Source organism: Mustela erminea, chromosome 6 (assembly GCF_009829155.1).
Source record: "Mustela erminea isolate mMusErm1 chromosome 6, mMusErm1.Pri, whole genome shotgun sequence".
Lineage (NCBI taxonomy): Eukaryota > Metazoa > Chordata > Mammalia > Carnivora > Mustelidae > Mustela > Mustela erminea.
Genome location: NC_045619.1, coordinates 53,334,331 through 53,348,950, shown reverse-complemented (window position 1 = coordinate 53,348,950; position 14,620 = coordinate 53,334,331). Strand labels below are relative to the sequence as shown.

The following is a 14,620-nucleotide window of genomic DNA, read 5'->3' as shown; positions in this document are numbered from 1 at the left end:
AGGCAATATTTCGTGGTTAAAATATTTTGTGTTAAAATTTTAACAACCACATAAATTTAATCCAAATCGTTATTTAAATGCACAGATTTGTTTTCGTTGTTCAGACAGCATCTCTTTGGCAAATGCCATTAAATTTGGAGTTACAGTCTTCAGAATATACCTGCTTTCCTGTTACGACAGCACAGCTCTCGTGATCCGTTGGTCCAATCATGAGAAAACTAGGAGATAAAGTATAGACATTAGAGCATTTATTTTATGTTTCTTAAAGTTTCCAGCCAAACTTGTGCAGGTAATTCTTCAGCAACCAAAATGTTGCATAGGTTTCAGAATAGACTCTTCTTTTGTTGTAAATGACTGTATTTGGGCACACTTGATTTGCTTGCCCTCCGTACCCTCCCCCCATAATGTCTCTCTTATCTGAGGAACATTGATTGCCACAGAAGCTCCAGCCTGAAGACTAGAAGCATCCCTGTCTCTTCCTTCCCTCTCAACCCTTGAATTGCGTGTATCAGCAAGTTCTAGTATTCTACCTAGAATACTAGACTGGTCCTTATATCCATTCGCTATTGGCCCAGGCTGCTACTGCCTCTCCCTTATCTTTGGTCACATATTTCTGACTGAACTTCAGTATCAGTTTTTATTTTTCCCATCTATTCATTCTTCACACAGCAAAATAATTTTCTATAAAAGTTGATTAGATATTAAAATTAAAGTTTTCTGTTTAAATTTTTTTAGAGAGGGAGAGAGAGGAGAGCAGAGAGAGAGAGGGGCAATCTTAAGCAGACTCCATACCCAGCGCAGAGCCTGATGGAGGGTGGGGACACATCCATCTCATGACCCTGAGATTATGACCTAAACTGAAACCAAGAGTCAGATACTCAATCTCTTAAACCACCCAGGCACCTCTAAAATATAAGTTTTTGGTAAATACTGCATAGTAATAGATATACTTTTTTTTTTTAAGATTTTATTTATTCATTCATTTATTTATTTATTTAAAATTTTATTTATTTATTTATTTATTTGACAGAGAGAGATCACAAGTAGGCAGAGAGGCAGGCAGAGAGAGAGAGGAGGAAGCAGGCTCCCTGCGGAGCAGAGAGCCCGATACGGGACTCGATCCCAGGACCCTGAGATCATGACCTGAGCCGAAGGCAGCGGCTTAACCCACTGAGCCACCCAGGCACCCAGTAATAGATATACTAATGAGAGTTGCAAAGCAATAACCCAGGGAGACAATTTTTTTTTTTTAAGTTAAAGTAAAAAACTATATAGATGACTTAAATTCTTCATTAACTTCAATAGTATGATGAGGGAAATATGTGAAGAGAATATTTTTGGAGAGAGCTATCCTTTAACTATTCTTTCCAGTTGCTGACTACTATTTTTTTTTTTAGTATTTTATTTATTTATTTGACAGAGCAAGAGAGCACAGCAAGGGGAGCAGTAGAAGGAAAGGGAGAAGCAGGATCCCCACCAAGCAGGCAGGGAGCCCAATGCATGGCTTGATCCCACGACCCTGGGATCATGACCTGAGCTGAAGGCTGACTACTATTTAAATATAAAAACCAAACACTATTACAACCAGCTGCAATATCATTTTTTCCTAAAATAATCAAATGAAAGCTTTTTCAAAGAGATAATCTGCCTTAACAATATGTTGGATTTCCAAAGGTTGGGGGGAGCCTAGGTGTTCCTTACTAATTTTTGCCCAAGATTGCTATCAAAGTAGGGCCAAAGAATGAATACTACTTCACACTTTAGTTTTATGTGCATGAAAGATGATAAAATCTGGAGAATGGAAGTATCTAGAAGCAGATAAATATCGAGACTGAGATGGACTATCATTCCATGGCCTTTGCTTTAAACCTGCCACAGGTCAGGTGCTCCAGTGATGTTTAAAGAAAACACGGACACAGAGGAGAACCTGTAAATGTATGTGACCCCTAAGAATTTTAAAACACTCTTACATGTATTACCTTATGTTGTTTACACAAGAACATTGTGAGGAAAGCTTCATTATTATTATCACATAGATAAAGAAATTGATATCAACAAATTTAGGAGAATATTCTTTTTAAAAATATTTGTAAATTTCAGAGAAAGAGAGAGGTGGGAGGGGTAGAGGGAGTGGGTGGAAGAGAATCCTAAGCAGACTTCCCACTGAGCACCAAGCCCAACACGGGCTCAATCTCACAACTTCAAGATCATGACCTGAGGTGAATCAAGAGTTGGCTGCTTAACTGACTGAGCGACCCAGGGCCCCAAGTTTAGGAGAATATTCTAAGGGCAAAATTTCAAACTCATGCTTTCTGAGTTTAGCTCAAGAGATGTTTTTAGGGACGCCTGGGTGGCTCAGTTGGTTAAGCGGCTGCCTTCGGCTCAGGTCATGATCCCAGCGTCCTGGGATCGAGTCCCACATCGGGCTCCTTGCTTGGCAGGGACCCTGCTTCTCCCTCTGCTCTGCCTGTGCTTGCTCTCGCTTCTCTCTCTATAACAAATAAATAAATAAAATTAAAAAAAAAAAAGAGAGATGTTTTTACACATTCCAGATGCTTTTATTTATAGGGGAATTTTATCTTTGCATTTCCTATATAGAATATAGTTGCTGAAAATTATTTTAATGAGATCTGAGTGTACTTAAAAATTATAAAGATGTTACCATTTCTTGTCCATTAAAATCTCCAGATATGAGCACTTTCTCGCCCTCCTTCTCATCATTAGTGAATAAGGAAGGAAAACAAAGAAAGAGAAAATTCTGAAAAAGAGAAATAGGGAAGGAAAAGGAGGGGCAGATAGAAAGAAAAGAAAGGAGGAAGAAAGATAAAAAGACTAGAAAGCATGGAAGCTTATTAAAAATATCTTTCTTTCAGTAAAACAACATCACAGCTGCCATTCTTCCCCTCAAATAACTACTTACTCATTTTGTTCCACAAAAAGGTGTTTGTTTATCCACATCCATTGTTTTCCTGGGGATGTACTATGTAGTCCAATCCAACCAGGATTTCCAGGTTTTAAAGTCTTCTGTATGAACTTCTATCAAGGAATTGGTATATTCATTTATTAATTTATTTTTTAAAAATTCCATGCCCTCTATAGAATAAGACAGTATGCCAGGCATTGATAGAATGGTAAATAACCATTTCTTTCATAATGAATAGGTTTTTAAAAAAATGGTAATTACATTATGATTAATGAATGTTCAAAAACAATACTTAAGCCACCCACACTTCTTAGAATTGCACCCAGCAATTCTTCCTTGGTACTTAGATCCTGTATTTGATTCCTCACCAGCTCATTCAGAGTTTGGATCACTGGTAAATGTGCCTGTAGATTTGCACAATCGTGTTGACTCTCATTCCAAGTTTTAGAAGAAATTGAAAACTTGTAGCATTTCTCTTGGTTCAGTAGCCAGTCTTTTGGGCACAAATAATTATTTCCTGAAGGAAAATGTAGGAAAAAAAATTAGACTTTACAATCAATAAAGTGTGAATAATACCATATGTGATGAAAAGGCTGCTCCACTGGCAGAACAGGAATGATATTAACTCATTAATATGTATATTTCTGGCATGGAGGTAGGATTTTGGGTGAGGAGTTGGGGAGAAAAAAACATGTGAATTCTGAGTCCCATAATTAAAGGAAACAGATATTTAATATTTTTGATCATTTATAATTAACATAAGTAAGAACCTACTGCTTAAATCTCTCTACTGCCTGGCTTAATTCCTTTTCTTGGGGTTGTCCTTACAACCTCTATTTCATTTCTGTGAGATTACTTACCATTAGCATTACTTACATTATTGCGTTGGATACTTTGATCCTCCTATGCTTTTCGTTCACATGGTCTCAGACTTGAATAGCCTTCCCTTCCTTCTTCTTCTTCATCTAAATTAAACTTAAATTTTACTGCTCAATTGTACTTCCATCTCAAAAACAAAGTCTTTAACTGGTCATAATTTCTGTTGCCTCTAGACTCATAACAGTTCAGTGTCATTTAGCAACAAGTGTATATTGCCCATGTCCTGGTCATATGTGAACATCTCCTTATCTGGGAGGTTGTTAGGAGACTGTCATATTCATCTTTGAGTTTCCAATCATATAGCACTTTGATTATGGTTTTTAATTGTTGAATGATTGAATTAAATATCCATAAGTTAAAGCATGCCATATTTTTATTGCTAATATTTTAGTCTGTTATTTATGAGCCTAAATATTTGTAAAAATCTATTTTAGGAAATTGAATTAATATGTCTAGGTAAGATGGGAAATAAAAGTAACATCAGTACATATGACCTGAAGAAGACTATCAAGGAATAATTTTCAATATATAAAACTTCATATATATTCTTAACTCATTAATACATTCTGTGCTGGGCAAACATTGCCAATCCTGAATAACGGTAATTTTGCAAAATACTTGTAGACTCAGGATAAGCCTATTCTTAGTTCTACCAGTACATAGTTGTGTGTTAAAAAGTATAAGATAACCTCAAATAATACCTCTCAATTTATGATTTGAAAGGAGCTATGTATTATTTTTGAGAAGGAGTCATTCGGACTCCTTATGTGGCTATTGATAGAGTGGTCAATGAAGTATAGTTGTAAAGTTGCAAAACACACTAAAAATTCCCTAAATGATTAGTGTAATATATTAAAATACAAAAAAAAAAGATGCAAAATGTGGATATTAATTGTCCAAAGGAGTTACTACTATGAACTCAGGTTCAAGTGCCATTTTTAAAAATAAGAAGAAATATCCTGTGGGATGAAAATGGAATAAAACATTTATCAAGGGGGATGCCTGGATGGCTCAGTCAGTTAAGGATTTGCCTTTGGCTCAGGTCATGATCCCAAGGTCCTAGAATCAAGTCCCATATTGGGCTCCTTGCCAAGCAAAAAGCCTGGCTCTCCCTCTGCCTGCTGCTCCCCCTGCTTGTGTTCTCTTTCCCCCTCTCTCTCTCTCTGTGACAAATAAATAAATAAAATCTTAAAACACACACACACACACACACACACACACACACACATATATTAAGCAACACTTTGTACCCATTCCTGTCTCAGATACTTTATATAATAACAACAACAAACACACACACACTACAGTGGGTGAGTTTCTAAGCACCTAACATATTTAGTTTTTAAAACTACTTTATTTTTTTTTAAGATTTTATTTATAAAAAAAAAAAGATTTTATTTATTTATTTGACAGAGATCACAAGTAGGCAGAGAGGCAGAGAGAGAGGGGGGGAAGCAGGCTCCCTGCTGAGCAGAGAGCCCGATGTGGGGCTCGATCCCAGGACACTGGGATCATGACCAAAGCCAAAAGCAGAGGCTTTAACCAACTGAGCCACCCAGGCACCCCTTAAAACTACTTTATAAGATAGAAGAACATGTTAAATGACACCATGGACATCTGAGCAGAAAAATCCGGAAAGTGTGTGAAATCCCCTTTCTTTTGGTGTGAGTCAGACCTGCGAATATGATGGACTATCACTCCCATGATTAAATTATACATGATGGCAAGATAAGATTCTGAAGACTAGGGAAGGGTGTGAAGTCAGTCAATTTTGAATAAATGAAGAGATTCCCCTGGTGGGCCTGATTTAATGAGATACAAGATGTTAAGAATGGGCCTAGGCCATTTTTCAATTTATGGTTTTTTTTTTTTTTTTTTTTTTTTATTTCCAGCATAACAGTATTCATTATTATTGCACCACAACCCGTGCTCCATGCAATCCGTGCCCTCTATAATACCCACCACCTGGTACCCCAACTTATTTGTGGGGCCTAGGCCATTTTTAAAGAGAAAGAAAGTTCCCATTTTCTTTTAAGAATTGGGCTTTCATGTCTTGAGAGGATATATAAGAGTGACACATGGCAAGGAAATGCAGGGGTCCTATGTAAGACTAGAGTCGCCCTGGATAACAGGCGGCAAGAATCAATGACTTCAGTCCTACAACTATAAGTAGCTGAATTGTACCAACCACCACATGAGCTTGCAAGAGGAATGTCAGCTTCAGAAACATGTGTGATCTTGTCAACATCTAAATTATAGCCTATGATACCCTGAATAGAAGACTGAGTTCAGCTGTGCCCAAACTCCCAACCCATGGAAAACTTGAGGTAATAAATAATTATCTTAAACTGCTAAGTGTGTGGTAATTTGTTACACATCCAGAGAAAACCAGTACAGGATATATAATGGTGTTGTGTTTGTGTTAAGCAAAAGGAGCCCTTAACTGTAAGAATTACATGCAGATATATTAGATGTTAAATGGCATGATATCTGATCATTGCTAATGTAATCTGGTTTGGGAGAGTAATGTGGGGGAGATATAATTAATACTGATTATATACTGACAAATTCTGATGAGATTTGAAAGGTACGTGGAGATTTATTACATAAGTCTCTACTTATGTAGAGACTTACATAAGTCTCTACTTACTTTATTTTATTATCTAATGTGCATTTCAGGCTGGTAAGCTGGAGACCCAGGGAAGAGGTGATATTGCAGTTTGTGTATAAGAGCAGTCTTATATACAGTATAAGGCCCAATTCCCTCTTCCTTTGGGAACCTTAGTATATTTTTCTCTAAAGGCCTTCAGTTGATCAGGCAAGGCCCACCCACAGTATGGAAGGTAGTCTGCTCAACTCAGAATCCACTGATGTAAATGTCATCTAAAACCTAATTTTACAGCAAAATCTAGACCAGTATTTGTTCAAATATCTGAGTACTGGGTGTGGCCTAGCTGAGTTGACATTAAAATTAACCACCACCATCAATTTTTTTTTAAAAGATTTTATTTATTTTGACAGAAATCACAGGCAGGCAGAGAGGCAGGCAGAGAGAGAGGAAAGAAAGCAGGCTCCCTGATGAGCAGAGAGCCTGATGCGGAGCTCAGTCCCACGACCCCTGGATCACGACCTGAGCCGAAGGCAGAGGCTTTAACCCACTGAGCCACCCAGACGCCCCCACCACCATTGATTTAATCTACATTAAATATTCTGTAGTTGGGGTATTATATCCCTATTTGAAAGTTTAGAAAAGTCATGTTTAATGACTTGGAATCTCTTCATTCAAACATAGGGCAGCATGTTACAAACAAAAACAAACCTTACCTGCTAGACGGCTGATATTTACTTTCTGGGAGAAATCCATTCTTTTATCTGTACCTAGTGTAAAGAAAAAATATAATGAGAAACATTTGAAAATGAATAGCAATCTAGGTATGCGAGGATAAAAATGCTAGCACAAAACAAAGTCAAATAAAAATTTGAAGTTTCTCTCTTATACTCAGCTTCTACTCTTCTCTTTCCCCAGAATTAGCCACTTTTATCATATCTACTTTTACTCTTTTAGTCACTGATCACAATCTAACTACTGTGTGCATTCTTAAACTTCATGTGTATAACTTTTTTATATACTATTTTCTTTTTCCAGCTGAACTTTTAAATTACTGTTATTTCTTCTTGGTCGAGACCTACCACCCCAAAAACTCCTTTTTACTATATCAAGTTCCTTTAGCATCTTACAGCATTACTTATAGATTGTTTTTCATATAGACTGAAATCATTGTTTTCCAGGAACGTAGAAGAGCTGATAACCTGAAATGTCTTTTTATTACATTCTTGTGCTAGCTTCATTCTATCTAAAATCAGCACACACACTCACATACAAGCCTGTTTTATTGCTTGGAAATTTTTTATTACTTGATTACTCTTGTCTTAAACTTAAGTTCAGATTTGCTTATAAGTTTAAAGGCATTACTACAGTGGTGTCCTTGTATGTACATTTAAAAATCTGATGCCAAAAAAAAAAAAAAAAAGATGCCAATTTGTTTCTCTTTGGGGAGAAAACTAATTCTTTATGTAAACTTTTAAGATCATATCTTTACCCTTGGTGTCCTGAAATATGATAAGGATTTCTCTCTCAACCTCATTATCTATCTATCATCTATCTATCTATCATCTACTATTTATAGCGATCCATCTATCTGTCTTCTATCTATATCTATTTACATATCCTATTCTAAATTTGGTAGGCTCGTTTAAGCTGGAAACTCATGGTTTGGGGTTTGTTTTTTCCTCCTTGAAAATTATTATTATTATTATTATTATTATTATTATTATTTCAGATCTACTTTTTCCTCCTATTCTATTCTTCTGGGAATTTGTTAGACATTATCTTTCGGGATGGACAATATTTTGTGGTTTTGTCTCAGATTTCTTATATTTATTGATTTTTTTTCTTGATAATTTTCTCTACACTCTAGGATATGTTGTTAGCTACTGTGAATTTTTAGACAGGAAAAAAAAAACCCCACAGGAAATAGCTAAGCTATGCAGTAAACCACTACATTACTTCCCCCTCCCACTCCAGAACCAAAATAAGGGGGCACATGCCTATTACACCAACCACCACTCTCTAAGTGAAGAGCCCTAGCTTGTTCTAGTTGTGTATGTCATTGTTTTACAAGAATTTGTTTTTGTTTTTGTTTTTTATTTTGGCACGATATAGTGGCAAATGCTACTATGTGAGTGGAGTAAGCGGTTGTCAAGACAACAATCTAGAAGAGCATTCCTTAGAAGGTCTTCCAGCTAATTACTTTTCTTTAGATTTTTCCTTATAATCTATACTCGCCTCCCTGACAAAAGACTCCTTCCTGGTTTTGCCACGAGAAGTAGTTTCATCCGCATTGTGCTGTTGCTGTACTTTCTCTACAGTGCCATTCTCTTCATTGATTGAGAGTATTATCCCCTCTGCTTCTCATTTCCTTTCCAATTTTCTAGCCTTTCCATGTTCTGTGCTCTTATTAACTTATTCTAATTTTGATACCTTTTACTGGTCTAATCCAGAATCTTAGGAGAGAACAAATGTAAACATTTATAGTCAATATTTTGTTTGGAACTGGAAGCCATGGAAAATATTTTCAAACTGGTCAAAGTGTAAGCACAAACTTAATAGAAACACAAATATTGAAATTGTTACTAATTTGTTAAAATAATATCACTAGGAAAAAATATTGTCTCTATTAATATTTCATCAATGTGTCAAATTTTATTGATTTCTTCTCAATAGCATCTTTCTCTAAAGCAATGATTATTGCACCAATTATTTATTTTATCACTTATGTATTACAGAAAAGAGAACTGAGTCACAAGAGGTCAATGGTAACTTGTACATACCATATTTAATGACTAACAAGAAGCCATTTGTCCTGAATTTTAAGGGCTTTAAAAAATACATAATAATTATTAGATATGTTCAACTTCCCAGAATTTCTGGTTAACAGACAATAATGCTTACTTAGATGGATTCATGAAAACTAATATTAGTCACCTAATATTGACTGTTAAATAGGTGAAGAATTTCATATTATTGGAGTTTGATTTCAAATAAAAGCTGAACATATTCGAAGGATATGATTGGTTGACAACTTCCCAGCCAAAATGCTGTGCCAAGTACAGAAAAATTACATTGAATAGAGTCTTTAGTCTTCGAAATACCTGATATTTTCCCCTGGTGTATTGGAAAAAGACAAAACAAACTTTTCTTGCCCCAAACAAAAATAAACCCTTTAGGTCTTTGTCTCCCTCAGAGAGAGTGCCTTGGGACTCATTTATATTTAGATCTCATCAAAGACCACCAGAGTTTATGTTTCCATGACAGTATTATATATAAAACAGAACCCATGTTAGCCCTACATTTTAAAGAATGACTCTTTCAAGAGAAAAGCATTAAATTACAGAAATCCATTAAATGGTCTAGTTGTTTCCAAAAGAACAACTATAGATTATGTACAATAAATATCACTTCAGGGGGAAAAAAAGGTGCAGAAGTACATTTAAAATGCTTTTCAACAGGTCCTTTGTATTTTTTAACCACTACATTGTTACATTTAAATCATTATCTCTGAAAATAGTACCAATGAACACATACTCTTTTTCTAAAACTGTATCACCAATGTTTCATAAAATAAGTCAAATTTTCAGTGGAGCCTCTTCCTAGGAAAAGATGTTAAATAAATGTTAATTTTATATTTGATTGTTTCTTAATTTTTCTTAAATTTCAAATAATTTTAAATATAACATATACAGCTGATCAGTTTAATTTATCAATTTGGGGCCACAATGTGGAGTTGATCTTAATATTAAGAAGAATTAAAAATCAGGGAGCCTGGGTGGTCAGTTGGTTAGGAGTCCAACTCTTGATTTTGGCTCAGGTTGTGATCTCAGAATGGCAAGATCAAGTCCCCTTTAAGCTCCCACTAAGTGGGCAGTCGGCTTGAGATTCTCTTTCTTCCTAGCCCTTTGCCCCTCCCTCCACTTGCGCGTAGGCTCTCTTTCCTCTATCTCTCTCTCAAATAAACAAATCTTTTTTTTAAAAAGAAGAAGTAAAAATCAATATTTATGTCCTAAAAGTGCAAAAGTAAATAAAAACTCCATACTTACCCCAAAAGTTCAGGCAAATCAGTGTGCTCATGAAAATAAGGAACCCAATACAGCCAAATACTAGCATAAGACAATGATATCGTGGATACAGGGAGAAATCTGAAACATTGAGAATTTTTTGGTGACTTTTAGAGCTCACTTGAGTATTCACTTTGTAAACATTTTCCCTGTTTATTTTTATTACAAAGAAAATCATGTTCACATGACACTAAAATTTGACTAATTGAAAATTTGAAAATGCAATGTATTTACAGTCCAAAATCAAAGAGATGCTACTGTTATTTAATATGTTGGGTTGGATTGTCATTGCCTGGCTTTGTTAATTATTTGGTGATGTTTTTGATGACTTAAAAATGATATTAAATTGTATATGTATTATATATAGTGTAAATACGTTATAAATAATGTAGAGTGTTATATATTATATGTATTTACATTAATATATAAAATATAATAGAAATATATATTTTATATTGTCTTTATAGAATACTATATATTATATAATATAAACATATTATATAAATGTATAATATATATAATTCTACATACAATAATTCTAGATAAATGGAATTGTTTTACCTAACATTATTTTTGAATTGTTCATTGCCAAGTGCACATATGTTATATGTGTTATTTATTTTAATGATCCACTGTTAGAAATTAAAGAAGGAAAAATACATTTATCGAAGTTCTATTATGTACCAGTCACTAAACTGGTAATAGTCATCATGTTATTTCACTTTTATATATGATCTATTGTATTTTCCTGGCTTGAGTTTTTGGACAGGAATCAGTGTCAATCTAAGTATCATAGATCTCTGATTAATGGTGTTCATATAGAATTACATAGAATTTATGCCATAGTACTCTTCTTGGATCAGAGTTGGCAGGAATGATCTCACAGAGGAGGAAACAGGAAGCATCCAAAGACATTGAACAGGTCTATAAATATATTATTTTTCTCTTTCGATTGTATTTGCTTCTACATCTGAGCATTTTTGAATAAGTTGGATATATACACTCTTTCCACAAACAAAATGAACACAGGTATCCTGTTACATGAAGACGCCATAGGAATATTACCTCAATCCAGCCATTCCAGCCAATTTGTCATCCTGGTGGCCAAAGAGAAAGTCAAATAATCTGATATTCAGATAATTATTCCCTAGTTTTTATTAGCTTATAAATAAACAAGCTCTTAATATCAAACCTTGGTTATGCATTTCACAAAAAATTTATCTCCTAAGTCATAATAAGAAGTGCTGTTTTCATGTGTATGTTTTACTTTCATTTTATGGTTTGTTTTTGTTTTTGTTTTTTTGTTTTGTTTTTTGTGTTTTGTTCTGTTTTGTTTTGTTTTTTAAAGATTTTACTTATTTATTTGACAGAGAGATATCACAAGCAGATGGAGAGGCAGGCAGAGAGAGAGAGAGAGAGAGAGAAGCAGGCTCCACGCTGAGCAAGAGCCCGATATGGGACTCGATCCCAGGACCCTGAGATCATGACCTGAGCTGAAGGCAGTGGCTTAACCCACTGAGCCACCCAGGCGCCCATTGTTTTGTTTTTTTGTCAGAGAGAGTGAGCACAGGCAGACAGAGTGGCAGGCAGAGGCAGAGGGAGAAGTAGGCTCCCAGCTGAGCAAGGAGCACGATGTGGGACTCGATCCCAGGACACTGGGATCATGACCTGAGCCGAAGGCAGCTGCTTAACCAACTGAGCCACCCAGGCATCCCTCATTTTATGGTCTTAATGCATCTGATTTTATGTATAGTACACACTCATAGAATGTCCCGTATATAGTAAAGCCTTTGAAATTTACCAACCAATTGTCTGTATTACAGAATAAATCCAAAATAAGTTTTTTTTTTTTTTTTTTGCCTTGCCTATAGGTATTCCTTCTGCTTAAGCAGAAGTGAAAAGACCTCCACTTTAGCTGAGAATCCTCAAAATACATTTCTGCAGTTTTATGAGGGACACCAAACCTAGGCATACAGATCTGCAGTTGCTGGTTCCATATTTGCTAGAAAGGGAAATGTTAAACTCATTCCAAAATAATATTATAGTTATAAATTAAAAATCAGTAATTTTTAATATAAACCAAAATATGCATATATATATAAAGTCAAGTGAACAGAGAGCTGTGTACGTGGAGTGCATTGCCCTGGGCAATTCTGAAATTGCCATTGGCCTAAGTGAAGTAATATTAAGAAGTCATTCTGTGAAACCTGTTATAACTCCTGCAAGATCACCATTGGATTATTTATATCTGCTTTCTAATGGGAAGATTTTCTTTTTGGATTCAGTGCCAAGATTAATTCATATTTGTCTTAAGCGTGGATGCAACTTCGACGCAGCTGAAAAACTAGCAATGTTTCCCTTACTCATCAAAACAGAGAAGCTTAGAAACAAATTTATAACAAGCATGAACATGCTGAATTACATACTTTTTGCTTAGTTGCAGGCCTAATTCATGTTTCTAGTCCTGTCCTTCTTTCTCTCATAATAATGGATGTTTACTTCATATTTTATGTACATATACTCAGACTTTATATATTTTTATTCACTTTATTATAAAGTGGTTTAGAAATCACAGAAAAAGTCATTAATAATTTAGTTTAACATCTACATAAACAACCACAAGTGAGGTTGGCTTTATTATAAGTAAAAATTATGAGATTTAAGAAGAAAAAAAGATTTCCGCAAGGCCACCCATTTCGTCTGCAGGGCTTAGGATCCAATTTAGCCACTTCGACTCCAATGGTCAGCTTTTTACTACATCAGTCTAAGTTACTAATTTAAAAAGGTGTGTTTGCTTCTTGATATTTCAAATTCCTGGCCCATGTCATCCCAGCTCAGATCATGGCTATTTCAACAGGATTGCTTTACAAATTTATTGCAGACAGAGTGAATTTAGACATCAGTATATTATTGTTGATTAAACATTTCTACAGAACTTGGGACAGATCTGAAAACACACAAACACAGATAAAATATAGCAGTGTCTATATTTGCGTATAGACACAAATATAGCAGCAGCTCTAAGTAGTGAAGATTAGTTTTAGTTTGTCCTTCTCTCATTTCCAATAGACTATTCTGCCAATCATATGGATATTTTGTGAAGAATAAAAAATACAATCTGTATACATGAAAATGATTTTTATGCTGTAGAATACTCTAGAACCACTGCTACTCCCACCATTAGCAGATTTTTACCTTCCCTGTGTGGCAGGTATCTTCATGTCGATATCATTCCCAAATAATCGCTCCTAAAAATCTTGTATTTTGTAAGATGAATAATCTCTTTTAAAATACTATTTTTGACCTTTTACTTGAAAGTTACACTTTTTTTCTTATGCTATAATATTGAGAGGATTACACATTATTGTATTAGCATTTCACGTGGCTGCAAAAATACTGCATTTTTCAAGTTCCTGTGAGTCTAAATAACCTATCTTAGAGAATGTATGAATATTTTAAAGTCCCAGAATGCAGTTAATTTTAACTCTTTTAAATATTCAAAGATAATAATCTTCTTAAGAGAGTAATGCAATTTCAAGCTGGAGTCAGAATGAAGGGAGATAATATTCCTACCTTTAGGCCTCTGTCTGGATTTTAAAATATTCCTGTAATCCAATACCATATAGCCATCTTCATTTTCCATCTATGTGATATTACCCAGAAAACAGTATAAAGAAAATGGAGAATAATGTTAGCCTTAGGTATTTCTCCAAGGCATAATGTACCAAAAGCTGAAAGGAAGTCCAAAAATACTCAAAATTTACTCAGATATGGGCGGTTAAAACCACACAGGATGCATTGGTAAAATACAAATATATAGCCATGTTAATTTCTGGCTAAACTTCTGTATCCTCAAGGTAAGGTGACCATATTATTCCATTTCTTCAACAGATATTTATTGTGCATTTACCATGTACCAGTCCAGCTGCCTGCAGTGTATTTAAGAACATAATAGTGAAAAAGATAAAAATACTTTCTACGCTCATGTCCTTTATATTCTATTAAAAGAAGAAAATGAAATAAGCCAAATACATGCCAAGCAAATGAGAGAACAGTGTCTAGCTAGCTAAGAATAAAAATTTTAAACTAAAAAAATTTAAATACCCATTTTGCTATTTGGGGGCATGTCTGACTAATAGAGTC

The 14,620-nt window shown here is 34.8% G+C and overlaps 1 protein-coding gene across 2 annotated transcripts; it reads right to left on the bottom strand.

Annotated features, from left to right (window-relative positions):
* Positions 1 to 55: 55 nt before the first annotated feature.
* KLRF2 (killer cell lectin like receptor F2) lies at positions 56 to 14,197 on the bottom strand. 2 transcript variants are annotated; one of them, XM_032347230.1, is made up of 6 exons: positions 14,051 to 14,197; positions 10,460 to 10,558; positions 7,127 to 7,180; positions 3,292 to 3,440; positions 2,921 to 3,036; positions 56 to 218 (listed from the first exon to the last, which is right to left on the bottom strand). In XM_032347230.1, the coding sequence occupies exons 1-6, from the start codon at positions 14,118 to 14,120 to the stop codon at positions 101 to 103; spliced, it is 606 nt and encodes a 201-aa protein (XP_032203121.1). In that variant the 5' UTR covers positions 14,121 to 14,197; the 3' UTR covers positions 56 to 100. The 2 variants fall into 2 exon arrangements, with proteins under 2 accessions (XP_032203121.1, XP_032203122.1); XM_032347231.1 differs by lacking the exon at positions 10,460 to 10,558.
* Positions 14,198 to 14,620: the final 423 nt, after the last annotated feature.

Excerpts from the sequence above, each read along its gene's own strand:
- KLRF2 (XM_032347230.1), bottom strand. The coding sequence starts at position 14,120 with ATGGAAAATGAAGATGGCTATATGGTATTGGATTACAGGAATATTTTA. Across the intron at positions 7,181-10,459 it reads GATTTGCCTGAACTTTTGGG|GTACAGATAAAAGAATGGAT; the intron begins GTAAGTATGGAG and ends TCTTTACACTAG. Across the intron at positions 3,037-3,291 it reads TCCAAACTCTGAATGAGCTG|AAGTTCATACAGAAGACTTT; the intron begins GTGAGGAATCAA and ends ATTCCTTGATAG.